This window comes from Oreochromis aureus, unplaced genomic scaffold, assembly GCF_013358895.1.
Source record: "Oreochromis aureus strain Israel breed Guangdong unplaced genomic scaffold, ZZ_aureus HiC_scaffold_150, whole genome shotgun sequence".
Lineage (NCBI taxonomy): Eukaryota > Metazoa > Chordata > Actinopteri > Cichliformes > Cichlidae > Oreochromis > Oreochromis aureus.
In genome coordinates, this window is record NW_024108750.1 from 25,268 (window position 1) to 49,245 (window position 23,978).

Genomic DNA, 23,978 nt, shown 5'->3' on the forward strand with positions numbered 1-23,978 from the left:
TGGTTTTCAACTGCTCATTTCAGTACAGAGGACAGAACTTGAACGACTACCTGCTGCCTGGGCCCACCTTAGGTGCGTCGCTTCTGGGAGTTCTATTACGCTTCAGAGAGCATGCAGTTGCAGTGAGTGGGGACATTAAAGGCATGTTCCACCAGGTTCGTCTCTTACCAGAAGATTGTGCCCTGCTCAGATTTGTCTGGCGTGACATCAGTGACGAGAGCCCTCCAGCAGTCTACGAGTGGCGGGTGCTCCCGTTCGGAACCACGTGTAGCCCCTGCTGTGCCACATTCGCCCTGCAGCGTCACGTCATGGACAACAGCCAGCCAGGTGATGACGTGAGACTCTCAGTCGAAAGGTGTTTTTATGTGGACAACTGCCTTCAGAGTTTCCCCACCGTGGAAGAGGCAAGGAACCTTGTCGACAAGTTACGGGCCATCCTAGCCTCGGCAGGGTTTGACCTACGACAGTGGGCCAGCAATGAACGTGACGTCATCAGTCATTTACCAGAAGAGAGCTGCTCTGCTAGTGTGGAGCTATGGCTGGCCCAGAACAAGGTCGATACCCCAGAATCTACCCTGGGATTGAGCTGGCTATTCCACACAGATGTCCTAGGCTACAAGCATCGTCAAGTTCCATATGCAGTCCCCATGATGCGTAATATCTACAAGGTCCTGGCCAGCCAGTACGACCCCTGGGGTTCATCTTACCCTACACAACCAGAGCGAAGGTAATCATTCGTCATCTTTGGGACAAGCAAAGGGTTGGGATGACCCACACCTACCTCAGGAGCTTATGCAGCAGTGGACAGCCTGGGAGGAAGAGCTGCAATTTCTACCTGAAGTTACTCTTCCTCGACCATATGTGCCTAAGCAAGTGGACCCCTTCGGCTGTCAGAGAGAGGTACACATATTTTGTGATGCCTCTGAAGAAGCTTATGGCTCAGTAGCTTACCTCCGGACCACTGGCAGAAATGGAGAAGTGCATCTGTCGTTCTTGGTGGCGGTCCAGGGTTGCCCCAAGCGGTTTCACTCCATGCCCCGATTGGAGCTCTGTGCTGCACTCACTGGGGCACAGCTCTCACAAGTGCTGGAAAGGGAGCTCACCCTTAGACTCGACCAGACGGTCCTATGGTCTGATTCTACAGCAGTGCTGACATGGCTGAGGTCTGAATCCTGCCGATTCAAGGTCTTCGTTGGCACTCGTGTAGCCGAGATACAAGAGCTGACAGACAGGCACTCCTGGAGATACGTCGACTCTGGAAGGAATCTAGCCGACGATGTGACACGTGGGAAGAAGCTGAAGGAGCTCGCTGTGCCAAATAGATGGAGCCAAGGACCATTCTTTCTCCTTCACAGTTCAGACTCCTGGCCAGAGGATCTCACGGTTGACCAAGCAGATGATGCCGCGGAGCTGCGCAAAGCTGTGTTCTGTGGGACCACTGCAGCTGCTCCGTCAGGTCAGCCAACTTCAGATTTGAGCCGCTACAGAACCTGGAGTGAGATGTTAGAGGTTGCAGTGCGGGAGCTACATGGGGCGGCCCAACCAGATGTTCATCCCACTGCTGAGGACTATCGCGAGGCGGAGAGGCTGATCCTACAGAGGGCCCAGATGGATAGTTTTCCGGAGGAGTACAATCTGTTGAAAGTCGGTAAGCCAGTTCCCAGGAGCAGTCGTCTTCTCTCTCTGTCACCCGAGGTGGATGAGACCAGACAGCTCATTTGTGTTGGAGGACGACTTCGTCGATCTGAAGATTTGGCACTGGAGACACTCCATCCGATTATCCTAGATCCAAGCCACCCAGTGACCAAACTCCTGATCCAAGACTTTGACAGCCGCCTCCATCATCCTGGCCCGGAGCGGGTGTTCGCAGAGCTTCGGCGCTCCTACTGGATTCTGCGAGGGCGTGAAGCTGTCCGGTGCTACCAACACCTCTGTGCTGATTGTCAAAGGTGGAGAGCTAGACCTACAGTGCCGAAGATGGCAGACCTGCCAGCAGCCCGGCTGCGTCTATATAAACCGGCTTTCTACTCTACAGGAATGGTAAATGGCCTGTATTTATATAGCGCCTTAATCGTCCCTAAGGACCCCAAAGCGCTTTACATATCCAGTCATCCACCCATTCACGCACACATTCACACACCGGTGATGGCAAGCTACATTGTAGCCACAGCCACCCTGGGGCGCACTGACAGAGGCGAATGGACTGCTTCGGGCCGCTTGAGGTCAAGGTTGGACGGCGTATTGAGAAGAGATGGGGAATCATATTCAAGTGCCTTACCACCAGGGCAATCCACTTGGATGTTCTTAACACCATTGATGCAGACGCATTCCTGATGGCTCTTCGGCGATTTGTTGCCCGTAGAGGTACACCTGCCGAGCTGGTTTCAGACCAGGGGACCAACTTCAGGGGAGGTGAGAGGGAACTGCGTGAGACCTTTCTGAAGATGGCCCCGGAACTACAACAGCTTCTAGCACCCCATAAGATCAGCTTCCGCTTTAATCCTCCAGGTGCCCCTCACTTTGGGGGAGCATGGGAAAGGGAGATCCGGGCGGTTAAGTATGCCCTCTATGCCACAGTTGGTGCTCAGTCAGTTCCAGAAGAAGTGCTTCGCACTGTACTCATCGAGGTGGGAGGGATACTCAATAGCAAACCCCTGGGGTATGTGTCTTCCGATGCCAGAGATGCAGATCCAGTGACTCCCAATGTTCTTCTGATGGGGCGGCCGGATGGATCGCTACCTCAGATAGTATACCCAGAGAATGAGCTCCTCAGTCGCCGTCGCTGGAAGCATTCCCAGGTGTTGGCTGACCATTTCTGGTCACGTTTCATCCGTCAGTACATTCCCAGTCTGCAGACTCGCCAGAAGTGGCAATCGACAGCAGCTGATTTGGCTGAGGACTCTGTGGTGAAGATCGCTGATCCACAGCTTCCCAGGGCTCTCTGGCCTGTGGGGAGGGTGATTAAAACTCATCCTAGCCCTGATGGACGCATCAGGTCGGCTGACATGAAGGTGAAGTTGAGAGTCTACACTCGGCCAGTTGCCAGACTGGTTGTCCTCCCTGCGCTGCCCTCTGGAGAAGATGAGGACAGCTCTGCGTCGAACTCACCACAACCCTAGAACTTTGTTGCCTTATTGATGAGCAAATGTCTTACATACATTTGGGGGCGGCTGTATAAAAGGCCCCAAAGTTCATAGAATAGTTTATTGGTGTTTAAAAGTGTATATAAGTTCATTTAATATTCAGTCTTCTGTCAGTTTGGGCCAGCCCACCTTCTAGTGACATCATCCGGTTAGTAAGGTGGGCAGTTTAATGTCGGATGAGCAGTGTTGGTCTGGAGGGGTTGCACTAATTCCTGGGAATGTTATGTGTGCGTAAATGACAAGTGAGTATTGACCTGTGTTGTATTTTGCCTTTGTTTGTGTCAGTACTGTAGTATGTTTACCATTTAGGAGTTAATGTAGTCCGTAGTTGGAGCGGTGGGCCACGCATGCAACGCGTGAGTTCACCCTCATTTCATATGCTAACCTATGTCGTTTGGGCGGCGCTTGTGAGCCAGTACTCTGGGCCTGAAGCTCCCTTCTTATTTCCTACTCTGGGATTATTTGGCCTTAAGTGGTGTTCTGGCCGACACACCGGGGTGACTGTAGTGCTCCAAGTCTGAATCAGTGCCACAGCCGTGCCTCTCTTTGATATCTCCACTACATTAGCAGTAGGATATACATGAAAAGAGAAAAGAAAATAAGTTTGAGTGAAAATGTACATTTTTTGCACTCTCTGGTCAACTGACTCAGTGAATCAAATGTGCTTTCAGCACCCCCAAAATGAATCAAAGCACCCCCAAAGATTTCTTACTTTTTTGACAATATTTGCTGTTTTTGTGACACACTACTAAAAATATAAAAAGCATACAGTACTTGGTTGAGACGTAACATTTCAGCAACAAAAGTATAGATAACCCCCTCCCTCCCAAAATAGTTTGTTCCAGCTCGCCTCTCCCCTACTCTGAGACGCAGGGGAGGCGGAGGTGTAAGTACCTGGCTGAAAACAGGACATATTAGCTACATTTAACCTGCAGTTACTCTTTTATATAGTTAGGTAGGTATCAGACCATGTTTCATTTTAGCGAAAAACATTACACCCAGGTAACCTGCAGTGTTGAAAACTTGTTTTACTACGATGTTTGCTACCCTACAATCCGTCCTGCTCTGTAGTAAAATCAGCGACATTTGACCGTCCTGTTGTTCCCATTGAAATGTATATAGCCAATTTAAAATCTAAAACTTAAAATTGTCCGTAGCCTACTGTTGTTACCACTATCCTGTTTGAAATGGATATTAACTAGCTAACTGACTGAATGCCCATTAACCTTATAACTCCTGTTGTGTGGTGTGTGTGTGTGTGTGTGTGTGTGTGTGTGTGTGTGTGTGTGTGTGTGTGTGTGTGTGTGTGTGTGTGTACAGAGAGACAGCCAGGTTCATAATGGATATAAGGAAGTTTTTTCAAAAAAAGGTGCAACATTCAGGTAAAAGTGTAAGATCAAATGATCCCTCAATAAAGGATAATGTTGGATCAGTGTTTCAATATTTATATCTTTTATTAGATGTTCATGTGGTTTGGTTATTTGCCTTTTGGTTGAAAGTACACTGAGGGAGGACTTTTCATTAGTGATCTTAATAGTATTTTTTTCATATTAATGTAATTTTTTCATCTAATTGAATACAATCTATTTGTGTATGATTGTCATTCCAAAGAGGGAGAGAGGAAAGAGGGAACCTGAGGAGAAAGTACAAGGTCAGGAAGAACCAGGTAAGAAAACAGACAGGGAATAGTGACAGGCAAAACAGAAACTGTTAAACTAACAAAGAGAAAAAACTGATTTTACTCATACAGTCTAGAAGTTGTGTTCTCCCTATATTAAAGCTGCTATACAGAATCTGCAAAACAAACTGGGTTGAAACATTTTTGACCCTCTTTAACAACATTCCAACATAACATTATCATTGATTGGGAGATTAAAATTAATGATATATTTTTTATGTGGTTCAGCCACAACTCTACTAAAACCTCAGGCAGTAATAGGTAGGCCACCTTTTGGACCGTCCAGTTGTCTGTATGACTGCCACAGTACGTACATCACATTTGCACACTATCAGAAAGTGCCAAACACTGCCCTGGTGGAGTGAGGAGCTGTAACAAGAAGCAGAGTGCTCTGTTTATATTCTAAAATGTTTTAAGCTAGCTTGTTTCAAAGATTCTGTACAGCAGCTTTAAACGTTTTCCAAAAGCACACATAAATTACCTTATCAGTGTTTCTCAAAATTTATACAGTGTGTACCACCTGAGAAAATGTCAAACTCTCCCAAGTACCACTATGAAAGCATGAAACTCATAAATCTTACAACACAAAATTAGTATTATTAAATTAGTCAAATTAGTATCTGCAGTAAAGATGTTTTCATACATTGCCTGTGGTAGAATGTATACAAAGTTGCCTCCATTTTTTTATATTTTTTTATTAATATTTTGTAATAATTTATTCAGTAATAACTTATTCTGTTTTGGGAGTATTTTTATGTATCTGTATTATATTATACATACTCATTAAAAGTGAATCTCTGGCCAAAACCTGTACTCAGTTTACTTTTTACTCACTATGAGCATCATTCATTATTCTCCCCAGTAATTAAGGTTAGGATATGTGTTTTTTTTTTAAATTCCAATCCATTCTTCTTTTGCAGCATTTAAATAAACTTTATCAGATTTGATGATTTTGTTACAGACTTTTCAAAAAAGTGTTTTGTTTTTCTTTCACAAATGTGGGGATTAAATTGTGTTAAAATGTACACAACAGTGATGTCATGTTTTGAGATGACGACCCAGGCACAGAGAGACTTGATGGATTTAAGAATCTTATGATTTAATAAAGAAATTTGCAGACTTGCACAGAGATGGTAAAATTATGATGACTGATAACGGAGACGAAGACAACAGACGGCGAGGACAGGGAGGAACAGGGGTTTAAATGCACCAAGGAGACAGTCATAGAGAACTCGGGACAACTGGAGACATTTAAGGATGCAGGGACTAACAGAGACAGGGAAGAAGTCTCATCGTGACGTGTAAAGTTTATTTTGCCTGGCTGGGCAGCTCTCTTGGGGCTCAGCACCCCCAAAGCTCTGATCCTAGAATCGCCCATGATCAAATCTAATCTAATAACTATAATCTCAGCCAAACCGATTTACTCACGAACAAATAAAATTCTGAAAAAAGCCAAACAATAACATTTTTAGGTTATCTAAGTGACTTATATATCATGTTTAACCTGAGTAGCGAAAGACCGCGGTGATCTGAAAATGATCCGCCGGGAGTTTGCCATTCTCGCCGGAGCTCCTGGCTAGCTATCGAGCTGGTGGATAGCTAAATATTTAGTTTCACGTAACATTTAGATTTAACATTTCGTTTTAAATATAATATTTAGATTTAACAAATTTATGTTTAGATTTAATATTTAACATTTAGATTTAACATTTAAATTTGTGTTTTAAATATAAAAAGTTAGAAATATTTCATTAAATGTTGTAAAAAGTGACTCGAAAAAACATGTTTTGTAAGGTTTTGAGCTAAATGTGGAAAAATGTTGCCATTAATTTCAGCATGTGTCAGTTTACAAACAGTGCCCCATAACCCTGAGTGCTACAACCCAGCGAATAAATCTTAATTGTTTTCATATATAAGCTACTCTTATATCAGGCCCAGAACCTTGAGCACAAAGAAACTAGTTTTTGTTGTGTTATTAGTGCTGGGAAATCGTGGGGAGTTAGCTGCTGTTAGCTAACAGTTATGTTTAGAGAACGAACTGTGCCAGTGAACCTCAGAGACCCCAGTCGGGAGCTATGAGAATGTTGTGTATTTATTTTAGTTGTCTTGTTGTTACTTCTAGTGTGGTATAGGTGTTTAAAGTGTGCTAATGCTGCTAATGCTACCAGTGTGATGCTAGGTGTGATCCTAGCTGCTATGTGCAGTTAGCCAAACCCCCCAGGATGGAGGAAAGTATTCAAATACAGGAACTTGTTTTGGTTTTATTGAAGCTGTTCAGTTTAAGTAAAAGCCGCCTATCTCAGGATTTAAAGTGCTTGTAAATGAAGATACATTTGGTTGTTAAAAGGAAAAGTGATAATAAATGGTTATTATCACCATTAATGTTACTTATTTTCTTCCTCACTGTTGATATTACCATTGTGATATAATAATTTGTTACTGCTAAAACAGTTAATATAGCTGAGGTAATGCATGCGTAATGCATGTTTCAAGGACTTGAAGTGCCTCCCCAAGCATGACAGAGAGAGTGGATAAATGTTTACAGAGTTTTTTGTTAACATGAATGTTCAAGATGTTCAATAAACATGTTAAGTACGTATTTTTTCCCTTTTTTTTCCGAGTCTGTTTGCTCATGCAAAATGAAATGCGATTAATATAGATTAAAAATGAATGATATTTAACCGTGATTAATCAAAATTAATCCACAGTTACCCTGTAATGAATCTGATTAAAAATTGTAATTGTTTGAGAGCACTACTGTATAGCTTATATATTAGTGTATACTTACTTATTAGTATGTATGTTTTTTTTTAAAAGTTATATTTCACAGGAGAGAACCTGTGCTAAAAAAAAACTATTCAAATTCTCTTTGAATTTAAACACACATTAATCGCGATTAATTACAGAAAATTGTAAGACTAATTAGTTAATTTTTTTAAATCTATTGACAGCACTAATTTTTATACAAACAGCAGTTGAAACACCTGTGGTCATGGGCATTATGGGGCACATCAGTCTGATTTAATATGCTCACATATCGACAGTTTGTCATATCATTCATGTGCGTCCTTCTGATTCGATTCAATTCAATTCAATTTCAATTCAATTTTATTTATATAGCGCCAAATCACAACAAAAGTCGCCTCAAGGCGCTTTATATTGTACAATAGATCGCACAATAATAAATACAGAGAAAACCCCAGCAATCATATCATATGACCCCTATGAGCAAGCACTTTGGCGACAGTGGGAAGGAAAAACTCCCTTTAACAGGAAGAAACCTCCGGCAGAACCAGGCTCAGGAGGGCGGCCATCTGCTGCGACCGGTTGGGGTGAAGAAGGAAAACAGGATGAAAGACATGCTGTGGAAGAGAGACAGAGGTTAATAACAGATATGATTCGATGCAGAGAGGTCTATTAACACATAGTGAGTGGCTGGAAAGGAAAAACTCAATGCATCATGGGAATCCCCGGCAGCCTCACGTCTATTGCAGCATAACTAAGGGAGGATTCAGGGTCACCTGGTCCAGCCCTAACTATATGCTTTAGCAAAAAGGAAAGTTTTAAGCCTAATCTTGAAAGTAGAGATAGTGTCTGTCTCCGAATCCAAACTGGAAGTTGGTTCCACAGAAGAGGGCCTGAAAACTGAAGGCTCTCCTCCCATTCTACTTTTAAATACTCTAGGAACAACAAGTAGGCCTGCAGAGCGAGGCGAAGTGCTCTAATAGGGTGATATGGTACTACAAGGTCATTAAGATAAGATGGGGCCTGATTATTTAATTCATGCACATGCAGTGGCGGTCCTAGCCTGTTTGGCGCCCTGGTGAACACTCCCTCTGGCCCCCACACACACACACACACACACACACACACACACAAAACATGTTAAGGATTGTACATTAACATAAAACTGTTGTCCACACACACATATGAGAGAGAGAGAGTATGCATAGTATGCAAACAGCTACCAAACAGCCATCATAATTCGTCATACAATGAGAACAGGACATATCAACAATTGACAATGACTAATTAATATTAAAATCTGTAACATAATGTATTGTTTGGAGTTTAGTCTGTTACTGTTACTATTTTACCATTTCTTCTTGGGGCAACTGTAACCCACATTATTTCCTTAGGGATTAATAAAGTATTCTGATTCTGATTGTTTCAGGATGACCTGCCATTATCCAATGACACATCTGCTTACCTGTATCATTTGTTCGTTTCTCCTCCTCTTCTTTTCTCTTTTTTCTAAACTGAGCACCTGATGGCTTTGAACTTTTCTTGTCCATCTTCCATTGGTTTTAATTTTGCACTCCAGTATGAACACCCATCCCTCAACCAGAGGGTCACCACAACATAACCTAACAGACCTACACCTTAGTTCACAGATTAACTTTGTCTAGGGTGCATTTCTGAGACTTCACACAACCCAGGATCCAAATCATGAATACATAATGGGCTTGGATTTACAACATTATGAATGAAATGTGCTCTATTTGGAAGCAGCAGGTCTCCCTCCCCTTTCGACGGGTTATGTGTGAGACTTTAAATCATCAAACTGTAAATTATAAATTTTAAATTGTTATTGATCCCTTTACCCCTCGTCCTAAAGTGTATATTTATTTTCTTACTCTACTATATTTATTGTCCGTTTATTTGCACTGCTGTAACTGGAGCCTCGTCGTCTCGTCTCTCTATATGCTGGACTGTATGTAGCGGAGATGACAATAAAGTTTACTTTGACTTCAGCAGCGGCGCAGGCGCTTTCGAGGGCTCTCGCGCTCACTTTTCGTGTATAGAATTTCGAAAAAACATCGGTGCAAATTATAAGTCTGTATCATAATGTCCGGTGTTTTCGTGTTTGTTGTTTTGTTTTTATTTTGTTTTATTTTGCGAGTTGGTTATTAGATGCTGCTCCAGCCAGCCAGAGAATCCCCGCCGCCCTGCCCTCTCCTCCCTGTGCCGCAAGCAGCAGGCGCACCTCATAAGCGGAGGGCGCCCTTACTCCCAGCAAATGGGCGATAGAAAACCGATCGGTGCCTATGCCATTCCCAATATGCGCTGGCTGCCGTCGGGGCAGCATGAGTATGAGCATTCTTTTTTTCTTTTTTTTTTTTGCCGATGCCCGTGATGCCGCCCCCCATCACGATGCCGCCCCGGGCAACCGCTCGTGTCGCCCGTATCTAAAACCGCTACTGTGCACATGAACTCAAGACACAGATGTGGTCTCATTATTTACCAGAGGGCAGGACAGGTGACAGAACATTGACACTCAGGCTTCAGTATGTGGAGTCCAGAGGTCCAGTTAGTGAAGAGACACACTCCAATCTCCACTGTCAGATAGAGGCTAAAACATGCATTAAACAGTGAATTCACCGCCCTGTGTTACGCTATAGCAGCAGAGCTATAAGCAGAGCTGTGCACAGCGCCAGGGCGTCCTTAAAACAGCAGCAGTGCTGAAAGAGGTCGAGGGTACACGGGGAGGCCGCCATGAAGGAGAGATCAGACGAGTTTAAACCAGACGTGTTTTCATGGTTCCGCACGTTCAGCCGTCTGTTTCAGGTAACAAAACATTGACACAAAGACTTGAGCTCTGCTTCATTTGTGTAGTTAAGATAGCAGGAGGCTCTGCGGGAGACTCGTCTTCGGTCATCACTCACAAAATAATCCCAAAAAATAAAATGCAGAAGTTGGAATATTTCACAATTAAAATAATGAGGTAGAACAAGAGGTGCAGCATGGAGTTAGATTTCTTTATCTTCTAAATATTTTGCTCTGGATTAAGAATCTCATCGGTGCGACAGAAGTGAGTCAGTTTTGGTGTTAGAGACCTGGAGCTTCAGAGATCAACCCACGAATGTCTTCACATGGCGAAAGAAGCGCCACGTCCATCGAGCGCCGAGTGGAGGACATGTAGAAGTCAGAGGTGACTCTGGAGAGGCGGGGGGCAATGTACTTCTTTCCAAGACACCACAGGTCCGTGAAGATCCTCCTGAAGTGATTCCTGAAGTTCACCCCCACGAAGGCGTACAGCACCGGGTTCAGGCAGCAGTGCATGTAAGCAATGGTCTGCAACGCCGACTTGGCCATCTCCAGCATGTCCGCCTCCTCACACGTGCGCTGCTGAAACATGGTGACCGTGTCGTACAGCAGCACCATGTTGTAGGGCAGGTGGCAGATGATGAAAACGGCCACAACCACCAGCACCAATCGCACCGCTCTGTGCCGCTGGAGATTTTTGGCCTTCAGCAGGGTGTCGATGATGGCACTGTAGCAGAAGATCATGATGAAGAGTGGCAGAAAGAAACCCACACTGATCTGGGTGCTGGGGACGGCCACCTTCACCGCCATGGCTGTGTCTCGGTCTTCAAACTTGAACTCACAGACATACTCAGAACTCAGGATCTCGCTTTGGTTATCATCGTTCAACATGATGCTATTGGTGTGTGACGGCTCGTACCAGTCGTAGAAGTAGAAGGTGGGGACGGACACGAGTATAGCGAAGATCCAGATGATGGCGCAGATGATGCGGCTGTATGACAGCGAGCGCAGTCTGAAGCTGCGTCGAGCCTGGACGATGGCGATGTAGCGGTCGGTGCTGATGCAGGCGAGCAGCAGCAAGCCGCTGTACAGGTTCACGCTGTAGGAGCCGCGCAGCAGCTTGCAGGCCACCTGCCCCATCGGCCATGACCACAGCTCGTTGTAGACGATGAATGGCAGCGCCAGCACGAACAGCAGGTCGGCGATGGCCACGTTGAACAGGTAGATGTCAGTCATGGACTTGGTCCTCTTGTAGAAGGCGTAGGTGACAATGACCAGGCTGTTCCCCACAAGGCCCAGGATGCAGATGATGGAGTGAACGTACAGGCCAATCACATCTGCCACACTCTGGTTGTTGTGATAAAGACAAAATCCATCATAATCTAGGTTGTCACTGCCATTATAGTTATTTTCATCTTCAGACATCTTTGGGCTGTATGATTGGTTGGACATGTCAGTGGTGTATGATTGGTTGGACATCTTCGTGGTGTATGATTGGTTGGATATCAAATCCTCTGCAGAGTAAATGACTGTAAAGCAAGCAGAGAGAAAACATAAAACTACAGCAAATGTGTCTGATGGGTTAGGGTTTGTTTCACAGTGAAACAAATACAATGACAAGAGGAAGACCTGAGAACATATGATGAAGAAGCTGTGTGGATGCTATAGCATGTTCAGTTTGCACATTAATCAGCTCTGTATCTTCAAATAATAATTAAATAAAATCCACGTTCTTCATCTGTGTCTCTGCAACTAAAGTAAAAACAAAAAGGCTGAGCACCAATACAGGCCTAACATTAGATGTGTGCGATACTGCATATTTTGGTATCGATCCGATACCAATTAAATATGGGCCAGTATCGCCGATACCAATACCAATACCGATACTTTTCAATAAATAAGGTGGATGCGTCATTGAATTGCTAAATCGCAATTAATTTTCATGACCATAAGTGTTTTTTGTGATATTTCCTTTTTTATTATTAAATAGTTAAAACCCAGGACATAATTAGGAGAAATAATTTATTTATAATTAAATTAAAAATGCTTTATTATTGTGGCGGGTCATGGTCTGCAATGCCGCTGCAGGTGAGATGGACTCACCTTTACGGCATCTACAATCATGCCTCACCGGCTTAAAACCTGTGCGCTGCTTGTGCTTTTGTTGTGTTTGGTGGTGATGCGTATGGCTGGCAGTGGGAGAGCTGTACTGTCACAGCACCCATGTGATTACTGTAAGGGTGGACAGCGTGCGGCTCGGGGTGAGCTGGAGGCTGCCGCGCCAGCGCGACCTGCCAAGCTGGAGACGGAGGTCGAGGTGCGCGGGGGTCGTGCCACGCCCGAGGGTGCCGTGCTGTCCGCTTCGGCCTCCTCCAACAGAGGCCGGCACGCTACATGGTCCTGCGTGTCGGCCGTCTGCCCAGCTGCCTGTGAGCCCCGGCCCATCGGCCCCAGCGACACTTCCCCGTCGCTGGGGCCGATGGTCCGGGCCGATTCCCTCACCTGCTTGCGGAGTGGGGAGTAGGTTCGGCCGGATGGCTGCCCGGCCTGAAGCGGGCGATGGGGGTATGTGGTGGGGTGTGTTCTGCGATGCCACTGCAGTTTCGGTGGTGGTGATGTGTATGGCTGGCAGCGGGAGAGCTGCAGCCATTGAATGTACCGTTACAGCATCCGTGTGATTATTGTAGGAATAAATGATGCTGCGAAGCATGAAAAGCATGAAAATGCCATTGGGTCTGGCGTGGTGGCAATCTTTTTTTTTTTTTTTTTTTTTTGAAAAATCCTAAGTGCACGCAAACCAGTAAACAAATTAAAACAAATACTGTGTCACAGTTTGCCGAGGCAAACTGCGTGGAGTGTGAGGAGTGGACCCAGGTGCAGACATTCTAAAACTCAAAACTTAACTGATGATTAGGTGTTTATTCAGGCAGACAGGAAAGTACAAAATAAAAGGGCAAAAACAATTCAAACTAAGCAATAACCTAAACTGGTTAAAATAGAAAGGAAGCACAAACTATGAAAACCCTGGCAAACAGAAACACAAACAAAACTCTAAACATGGCAATGATGAGGAGGATATATGAAAACCTGAACACAGGACATGGCCTGGGAATAACACAGACGATCCGACAAAGACTGAATGAGAAGGCACAGACTAAATACACACAGGAGGCTAATGAGAGAAGTGGGAACACATGGGGGAACAGCTGACACACATGAACATAACGACCTCAGTGGAAGAGTAAAACTAAACACGATGAACACAGGAACACAAGATCTCTTCAAAATAAAACAGGAAACATGAGACGCAGACATGAAACACATGAAGGGCAGGGGAGACTTAACAGGGGTTGGACGACACAAGGGGAATCTAATAACAAATGAACTAGAAAACCTAATGAGCTTAACCATATACTATAAACATCAAAATAAACTAAAACTCAAAGCGCTGGGTCATAAGACCCAGGATCGTGACATACTGTTGATAAACTATAATACAAAAATTACAATTAAAATTCTCAACAACAGAAACAACTGGTAAAAATATAATTAATACAGTATGTAAACAACTTAAAAACCCCCAAAGTGTCTAAGTCACATGACATGACAGCGCGACACTGAAACATAAGAGTGGGGGAGAGGGAGCAAAGTGTGCCTGCTCTTCGCTGACACAGGAGTGGCGAGTCCAGCGACCTGGCTGTTTCGTCTTTGCCGAAAGCACAGCTGTAACTCCGAAATGACAACACAGGCACGGCTTCTTCAAGACGGGCGCTTCGCTGCATTTATTGAACGCCGTGAAAACTACAAACACAAAACACAAAGGCTTTAAGCGCTTCAGTCTATCAAAAGTAACATTTGTGCTTTAACAACAAAAAATTACCTCGTGGCCGCCTGCCACCGGAGGTTCTAGAAGAATATCTTTACAGTCTTGTGCCTTCTAAATTAAACCATAAAATAATTAGAACACTATACATTACAAATTTCACAATATTACAATACAGTTATGGCAAAGGACAAATACCTTGTACAGCTGGTAGACTAACCAGGCCTTTGCAGATAGCTCGCTGAACTCCTTAGCGTGATTATCAACGTGGGCTCACAGTCTATATTGTCACGCCCCAAACCTCGCGATAATAGCGGTGTAATAAAACTTGTTCTTTGTGACAAGATAAACATGTCTCCTATACAAGATAAACACACCTTTACAATATTGTCCACAAAACTGTACAAGCAAGAACATTTTAACTGCTGGAACCATCTATTAAACTTCTTATACATAAGCCATTTCTGTGACACTTACACTCCCACCAAATCACTCATTGTTTGCAATGTGATTTTCTAATGAGTGTCAACATTAGAGTCTGGTTCACTTTGCATGTTAGTCTCCAGTAAAGTCACTATCTTGTGAACAGGTCTTTCCAGATATATCAGCCTTGTCAGTGGTTTCCCCTGTCAAAGGTAGTTTCACTGGTCTTGAGCTTCACTTTTCGAACCTTGCCATCTGGGCTCTCTATAGCCTCTACTATTAGAGCAAGTTTCCATTTACATCTTGGAGCATTATCATCCTGCAGTATCACGATGTCATTTACTCGCAGGTTTCGTGAGACGTTCTGCCACTTCTGTCGCCGCTGGAGATTTAACAGATACTCTCGCCTCCACCTTTGCCAAAACTCATTTGCTAGAAATTGTACTCTTTTCCATCTTTTGTTCAAGTACAAATCCTCTCTGCAAAACTCTCCTGGAGGTGGAAGAATAACCGAAGACTTCATCGTTAATATGTGATTGGGAGTTAATGGCTCTGGTCCCAAGGGATCATTGAGATACTCGACACTTAAAGGTCTGCTGTTAATGATGGCCATTGTCTCGTAAAGCAGTGTCCTTAGACTAGTTGTATCGAGTCTGTTTGAGAACTTGTCCAGCATTGCTGTCAGTACACTTCGTACTGTTCGAATTTGGCGTTCCCAGGCGCCCCCATGTGGCTAGCTGACGGAACGTTCACCACAAATTCACAACCCATAGCTCTTTGTGGTTCTTGATCCATATCCTTCATTAGCTCCAAAAGTTCTCTTTTGGCGCCCATAAAGTTTGTGCCTTGGTCGCATCTTAATTGCGGACCGGACCTCTTATAGCTATCAGAACTCGAAGAGCATTCATGAAGGCATCTGTCGATAAGTCATCTAGTGTTTCAATGTGCACAGCTCGTGAACATAAACACGTGAACAATAGTCCATACCTTTTGACTTCCTTTCTTCCTTCCTTTACCATGAATGGACCGAAACAGTCAACACCACAATACGTGAAAGGAGGTGCCGTTTCTGTTCTCACTTCTGGCAAATCTGACATCTGTTGGACATTTGTAGCCTTTCTGTATCTTCTGCACTTAACACAATGGTAAATGTGTGAAGAAACAACACTCCCACATCCTAAAATCCATATGCCATTTGCCCGCAATTCATTTATTGTCATCCCTCTTCCTTGGTGATGTACACGTTCATGGTAGTGTTTGACGAGTAGGGCTGACACATGGGACTCCTTGGGGAGAATTGCAGGGTGTTTTACATCATAGTGTAAAGCTGATTGAGATAATCTTCCTCCCACCCTGAGAACATCTGACCTGTCCAAAAAGGCATTTAACTGCTTTAGTCTGCTGCGCTTGTGCAGGGAATTTTCTCCTTGAGATCTGATCTTCTGTATTTCCTCAGTAAAGACGTCTCTTTGCACTAGCTTGATGATGAATAATTCTGTGTCTTTTCTTTCTTCAAGATCTGTCACGTTGTTCGTTCTTTGTTGAATACCTTTGTACTCTTTGATGAATCGCCTGAGCCTGGCAATAGCCTTGATAGCTCTCGACCAACTGGAGAACTTCTTCAAACGCTCTAGCACTGGGTTTGCTTCCTTTGAATGTACAGTGTGCGTATAGCCTTTACGGACTTCAGGATCCATTTCTTCAACCTCTCCCACCATTTCCTCTCTGACTGGAAGATCTTGTTTCCAAAGAAAATCTGGACCTTTCAACCAGTTTGAATCTTTTAGCTGAGTAGCATTTAAACCTCTTGAGGCCTGATCAGCTGGATTTTCCTCTGAGCTGACATGCTGCCATTTCCCAGGGCTTGTGCTTTGTCTTATTCGTTGAATTCGATTGGCGACAAATGTGTGAAATCTTTTAGCATCATTATTTATGTATGCTAATACGACTTGTGAATCTGTCCAGTAATATTCCTGTAGATTCTGGATGTCTAGTTCTCGTTTGATCACATCTGCGATGCGAACTGAAGTCACGGCCGATGACAGTTCGAGCCTTGGGATGGTCGTTTGCTTAATGGGTGTAACTCTTGCCTTGCCCATGACGAGTGCACAACTGACCTGTCCTTCTCTGCCCTTTGCTCTGAGGTATGAACATGCGCCATAACCACTGAGGCTCGCATCTGAGAAACTGTGCAATTCGTACTGCACAATGTCAGCAACTTGTGAGTAGCTTCGTGGGATCTTCAGAGCTGCCAACTTGGGCAGGTCTCTCAACCATGCTTCCCATTGTGGGAAAATGTGATCTGGGAGATCCTCGTCCCAATTAATTTTGTCCTTGCACAACGTTTGGAGTATTTGCTTTCCAATTAATATGAATGGGGCAACGAACCCAAGGGGGTCAAAGACTGAAGCAACAATCGAGAGCACCCCTCTCCTTGTCAATGGGTTGTCTTTAACTTGGACTCTGAATTGGAATTCATCTGCCTCTATGCACCATTGTACTCCAAGTGCACGTTCAATGTGGAGTTCTCCAAGAGCCATGTCCTGGTCTTTGGCTTTAGCTTGTTCGTCTTGGGGAATAGCTGCCAGCACTTCTTTATCGTTTGACACAAACTTATGCAGATGTAGGTTGCCTGTTTGACAAAGTGCCCTTGACTCTTTTACCAACTGTATGGCTTCGACTGTTGATGTCACACTAGCAAGTCCGTCATCAACGTAAAAACCTCTTTGGATGAATTCAATAGTCTCTTTGCTGAATCTGTCTCTACCTTGAGAAGCAATGTGTTTGAGTCCGAAATTGCAGCATCCGGGAGATGAAGCTGCTCCGAAAAGATGCACTCTCATCCTGTACACTGAAGGCTCAGAGTTTAAATCGCCTTTGTCCCACCAAAGAAATCTCAAATAGTCTTGATGCTCCTTGATGACATGGAATTGGTGGAACATCCTCTCCACGTCACACATGATGGCGATGGGGCCCTTTCTGAATCTACATAACACTCCGATCAGTGCGTTGGTAAGATCTGGTCCAGTCAGAAGGTGTTCGTTAAGAGATGTTCCCTGGAACCGGGCCGAACAATCAAAAACCACACGTATCTTTTCAGGTTTGTGGGGGTGGTAGACCCCATGGTGCGGTATATACCATGCTGCCTCATTATCCAGTTCTTGCTCTGGGACCTTCTCTGCGTCTCCACGGGCTATGATGTCGATCCATGAACTTGGCGTAATCTTCATAGTATTTCTTATCTCTTCTGAGCCGACGTTCCAATGAAGACAGTCTATGCTCAGCACATTGTTTGTTGTTTGGAAGATTTGGGTTGTCAGTTTTGAATGGCAACGGGAGTTCATAGTGACCGTTTTCCTTTTGCCTTATGCCTTTGGTCACCTTGGACATGAACAAAATGTCTTCCTGAGAGACTGGATTGTCATCTGTTGCATGCTCAGAGAAATCAGATCCCAAAGCCTTTATTACATCAACTGGACCAACTTCCTTCACTTGAGTTCTGCATACAAAATGCACTTCTTGCTTGAGTTCAACTGCTTGTTGTACTGCAGGAGTAACTTCTCGAACAATGATTCTGTGGCTTATGCCAATATCATCATTGTGATTTTGAACTTGAGACATACAACCAACTATGCTCCAGCCGAGATCAGTTAGCTGTGCGTAAGGCTGATTCTCCTCACCTGCAATGACTTCCCGTGGCAGAAGGGCTTGCTGACAGTTATAGCCGAGAAGCAGACCAACCGCATTCAAGCATCGGAGGTAACCTATCTGCCAGCCTTTCGAGGTGAGGCCAACTCAAAGCAGTTTCAGGCGTCGGGATGTGTGATCTGTTCACAGGGATGAACTCTCTTGTATAAACCGGTGGCAATGTAATTCTCTTTTCCTGCTTGTAACCTCTAACTTGAAGATTTACCAGTTTCTCACATGGTATGACTGTTGACTTGGCGGACATGGTTGATAGTCTTAGATGAGCCTTATTCTTATCTGTGTCGAGATCCTGGGCTACTTCATCCAAGATGAAGGATGTATCGCTCTGAGAATCGAGAAGGGCATATACTAGAACTTTCTCTCTGGGTGATTTTTGAGGAAACCCAGACAGGTAGAATGGAGGATGTCAGTGTGCTCGAAGTTACTTGAGTTACTCTGTTAGAGATTGCAGTTGCTGGTTCATCTCCTTCGTCCTTGTCTTGAGAATTATCATTCGTTGCAGGCATTATCCTTTTACGCTCTACAAACTTGTCATCATGCAGACATGTGGGATGCTTCTTCTGGCATTTCTCACACGTATTCCTTTTATCACACTTCTTAGAATGATGTCCCCCTTTAAACATCCAAAACACAGCCTTTCTGCTTGCACAAACTTGATACGATCCTGGACTGATTTTTCCGTGAATTTGAAACATTTGTCCAGTGTGTGACCATTTCTTTTGCAGTAAAGGCAAGTCACAGGATTCATGTGACTTGAGTTGGTTAAGTGACTTGAAGTTGTCGTTAATGTTTTAGCTCGAATGACTTGGCTGCGTGAGTGTTTGGGCTTACTGATTTCCAAACCCTTGAGTGCTTGCATTGAAGCTATGGGGTCACATGCTAGGTCTGCTTCAGTGGATACAAAATCTGTAAACATGTGAAATGATGGATACTCTCCATTAAGGGTTTTCTTATTTTCATCATCGCTGCTGGCGATTCCATCTTGTTGTCAACCAGTCTGGAAGTTTCAGCAAGAGTTTCTGAATTTCCATACAGTCATTGAGAACCTCTAATGTCTTTATGTGTGGCATCGCAGCTTCACAACTTCTAAGGAAGTCAGCAAACTCTCTCAACTCACTTCCATCTTTGGAGCTTATTTTAGGCCAACTGTGAAGTTTGTCTCTGAAGCATTTTCCTATAGTGAATAGATCCCCAAAGCGCCTTTCCAGCACTTCCCAAGCTGCGTCATATGCTTCATCTGTGCCCACCAGGAGAAATCCTTCGACCACTCTCTTTCTTGGTCCACCAAGGTACTTCCTGAGATAATAGAGTCTTTCGTTCTTTGGAATGTTTTTCTTTCAATCAAAGTCTCAAATGACAACTGCCAGTCCTTGAACTTTAAAGGGTCACCAGTGAACAGTGCAGGTTCTGGAGTTGGAAGACGATTAGCACTTATTGCGTCTGCTAGTATGCCGACTAGATCCAAGTTTGGCTGTGGATGAGTTGCAGAAGTGGCAGCTTGTGTTTCTTTAGGGATAAATGGCGGACTTGATGCGTTAAGTGCTTGGCCTGTGGTGGCCTTAGGTTGCACACCAGGATTTTGTTGGGCTTGGTTGATGACTGTGGGAGTATGTGGAACAAATGTAGGGCTTGTGGTATTATGGGCTTGGATTGTATTTGGAGCTTGAGAGGGAAGTGCGGTGGAGCAGGAATTGCTGAGGTTTCGCTCCCAGTTTTAATACTGCGCACTAAACTACGACTTTCAGAAATACTCTCAGCTTCTGCGTAAACCTTTACTTTAGCTCTTGCAGCATTCAATTTTTAACCTCTTCCAAGCGTTCAATCTTTCTGCGCTGCTCCTCCATTGTTTGTTGCCTTTCCAAGTTTTCAAGTTCCAACTTTTGTAGTTCAGCTGCTTCCCTTTCTTGATCCTCCATTACAGCTAATACTTCTTGACACGCAGCTGCCTCAGCCTCTGCTTCTATTCTTTTGATTGTTTGCGAGTATGACTGGCTTGAACCACTTTTAGACCTTCGTGACTTTGACCTTGATTTAGTACTGTCAGATCCTAAGCACGACCCAACATCCGCCATGGCTCCTCCTCACCATCTGCGAGGTCTCCTTGTAAGTGTTTTTCAGCTCTTCTGACAATGAGCGAGGAAAGTGATGTACATGCATCCACTTTGCGTCTTTCATCTGCATCAGGAGTTTGTATTTGCCGTATTTGTTCATAAATGGTTTGTACATCTTTGCAGGCAACATTTACATTGTTGATGAGCTCATTCAGTTCACTCTCGGAAACTTCATTTCCTAATATTACTTTGCTCAATCTTGCTTCATATCTCCATTTTCAAAAACAACAGCATATCTGTGTTGGAGGCCTTTGAGTTTCTTCTCTTGAAGCTCTTTACCCTTTTCTGTTAGTGTTCTTACTCTTTCACTTTTACGAACAGTCTGTAGTTCTGTAATTTGTTCATCATCATTTTCTTCCACTTCGGTAAGTGGTACAGCATGGTGCTCTTCGAGATCTTTGTCAACCATCTCGTGAATCTAGTTAAATGTCACTGAGCGCACTGTGTTCAGATTTCAAATAATTCTTAAATTTGTGACTTAAGTTACTTTAGGGTTACTGTTACTGTATACTTTAAGTGCACCTTTTCTTAAAGGACCTTGTAAACCTCACTCCAACTGACCTTAAGCAAGTAAACTATTCACCAAACTACAAAGCATCACCTTGAAGTACAGTAGAAATTAAATAACTTTGACAATCTGTTATAGAAACTTATTGTGGCTCTTTAAACTTGACTTAAACCACTCTTATTCTACTTTTAACGCTGTCCTTTGTTAATTTCCACCTTACTCCAGTTGTGTAACGTTGTTGCTGCTGAGCTTGGCTGCTTGAGAACGGTGAGCTTATGCAATGGCGCCCTCTTGTGTCGCTCCACTTCACCGTCACTCTCTGCAGCTGCCGTCTTCGTAATTAGCTTCTCACCGGCGCTGGCTGGGCGAGTTTTCACTGTAACTCCGAAATGACAACACAGGCACGGCTTCTTCAAGACGGGCGCCGCTGCATTTATTGAGCGCCGTGAAAACTACAAACACAAAACACAAAGGCTTTAAGCGCTTCAGTCTATCAAAAGTAACATTTGTGCTTTAACAACAAAATTACCTCGTGGCCGCCTGCCACTTCGGAGGTTCTAGAAGAATATCTTTACAGTCTTGTGCCTTCTAAATTAAACCATAAAATAATTAGAACACTATACATTACAAATTTCACAATATTACAATACAGTTATGGCAAAGGACAAATACCTTGTACAGCTGGTAGACTAACCAGGCCTTTGCAGATAGCTCGCTGAACTCCTTAGCGTGATTATCAACGTGGGCTCACAGTCTATATTGTCACGCCCCAAACCTCGCGATAATAGCGGTGTAATAAAACTTGTTCTTTGTGACAAGATAAACATGTCTCCTATACAAGATAAACACACCTTTACAATATTGTCCACAAAACTGTACAAGCAAGAACATTTTAACTGCTGGAACCATCTATTAAACTTCTTATACATAAGCCATTTCTGTGACACTTACAACAGCGTTGTAAACAAGCAGAACTCAAAGTAAAGAATCGATCTCACCAGGCTAGTATCGATCCGATACCGATGCCGACTTGGTATCGATACTATCGATATTTGGATCGATCCGCCCACCACTACCTAACATTCCTGAGAAGGATGAACACACCAAAGTGAAAGCAGCTCATTTCATTCTGACTTTCAGGTTCCACCTAGCATCAGAAGAAGGCGACCTGTATAGATACAATGTGCAAATAGAACACCTGTTTACACCTGTGTGATGTGATGACCTGCAGTGTGAGGGAATAAAGGACTTACCAGCAATGCACGAGAGGGAGGCAGCTCTGCAAACTCAACCAAAGTAAGAGTGAAGCAGCTCAGAAGCAGAGACTCACACCTGTGACAAATAACCAGTTGAGCAGGAAATAAGGTGTGCCCTCTGAATTCCTCACGACTTTTTCATTTTCATTCTGATTCTTATCCTGGTGAGCCTGGGTTTTACTCAGAGTTTCCATCTGATTTCTCAGACTTTTTATCTGATTTAGTGCTCAGCTCAGATAATTATTGTGGGTGATTTTAACATCCATTTAGATGCTAAAAATGACAGCCTCAACACAGCATTTAATCTCAATTGGCTTCTCTCAAAATGTAAAAGAACCCACCCACCACATTAATCACACTCTAGAGCTTGTTATAACATATGGCATGGAAACTGAACATTTAACAGTGTTTCCTGAAAACCCTCTCGTGTTCTCCTGATAACATTTAAATTTACAACAATTGATTACACAGCAGTTGAGAGTCTACTTCATGACAGTAGATGTCCTATGGAAAGTGCTGTAACTAAGTTTAAGAATATAATCCACCCACTGTTATCATCTTCATCTTCATTTGCCCTGTACGAACACAGAGCAGAGCAGCTACCTGAACACTACTCCAACAGAGGTCGATTATCTTGTTGATAATTTTACCTTCTCGGTACGTATGACACTGGATACTATAGCTCCTGTGAAAAATAGAGCCTCAAATCAAAAGTACTTGACTCCCTGGTATAACTCTCAAACACGAAGTCTAAAGAATAAAAACTTGTAAGCTGGAGAGAAAATGGCGTGTCACAAATTTAGAAGATCATCAGCCTGGAGAAATAGTTGCTTTATGAGAAAGCCCTCCGCAAAGCCATCTTACTATTCATCACTAATTGAAGAAAATAAGAACAACCCTAGGTTTCTCTTCAGCACTCTAGTTAGGGTGACAAAAAGTCAGACCGCTGTTGAGCCAACCATTCCTTTAGCGTTAACTAGTAATGACTTAATGAACTTCTTCACAAATAAAATTTTAACCATTAGAGAAAAAATAACTCATAATACTTTCACAGATGTAACATTATCTAAAGCTACTTTGGATTAACTGAAGGCTTTTCAGGGAGTTTTTAGGACATCCTGATAATAATGAATTACAGTAGTCCATCCTATAAGTAATAAATGCATGAGCTAGTTTTTCAGCATCTCTCTGAGACAGGATATTTCTAATTTTAGAGATATTGCACAAATGGAAGAAACCTGTCCTACATATTTGTTTAATATGTGCATTGAAGGACATATCCTGGTCAAAAATAACTCCAAGGTTCCTCACAGTGTTACTGGAGGCCAAGGTAATGCCATCCAGAGTAAGAATCTGGTTAAATACCATATTTCTAAGATTTTCAGGGCCGAGTACAATAAACTCAGTTTCATCTGAATTAAGGAGCAGAAAGTTAGAGGTCATCCAGGTCTTTATGTCTTTAAGACATTCCTGTAGTTTAACTAATTGGTGTGTGTTATCTGGCTTCGTGGATAGATAGAGCTGGGTGTCATCTGCATAGCAGTGAAAATGTATGCTATGCCTTCTGATGATACTGGGTAAGGGAAGCATGTATAATGTAAACAGAATTGGTACTAGCACTGAACCCTGTGGAACTCCATAATTAACTTTAGTGTGTGAAGAGGACTCTCCATTTACATGAACAAATTGAATTCTATTATCAAATCAAATCAAATCAAAGTTTATTTATATAGCACATATTAAAACAACAGTGTTGACCATAGTGCTTCACAGTCAGTCAA

General features: G+C 43.5%; 1 protein-coding gene across 4 annotated transcripts; it reads right to left on the minus strand.

Moving 5' to 3' along the window:
- Window positions 1-10,559: 10,559 nt before the first annotated feature.
- On the minus strand, window positions 10,560-22,219 carry LOC120436757 (C-C chemokine receptor type 6-like). Of its 4 annotated transcripts, XR_005610586.1 has the most exons (3): window positions 21,162-21,291; window positions 14,390-14,549; window positions 14,275-14,305 (listed from the first exon to the last, which is right to left on the minus strand). XR_005610586.1 is itself a non-coding variant. In XM_039607639.1 (2 exons), the coding sequence occupies exon 2, from the start codon at window positions 11,845-11,847 to the stop codon at window positions 10,651-10,653; it is 1,197 nt and encodes a 398-aa protein (XP_039463573.1). In that variant the 5' UTR covers window positions 11,848-11,897; window positions 22,195-22,219; the 3' UTR covers window positions 10,560-10,650. The 4 variants fall into 4 exon arrangements, 3 of the variants coding, with proteins under 3 accessions (XP_039463573.1, XP_039463572.1, XP_039463571.1); XM_039607639.1 differs by lacking the exons at window positions 14,275-14,305; window positions 14,390-14,549; window positions 21,162-21,291 and adding exons at window positions 10,560-11,897; window positions 22,195-22,219; XM_039607638.1 differs by lacking the exons at window positions 14,275-14,305; window positions 14,390-14,549; window positions 21,162-21,291 and adding exons at window positions 10,560-11,897; window positions 21,940-21,955.
- Between the last annotated feature and the right edge of the window lie 1,759 nt (window positions 22,220-23,978).

What these genes read in the sequence shown, in the direction of transcription:
- LOC120436757 (XM_039607639.1), bottom strand. Translation starts at nt 11,847, where the DNA reads ATGTCCAACCAATCATACACCACTGACATGTCCAACCAATCATACAGC.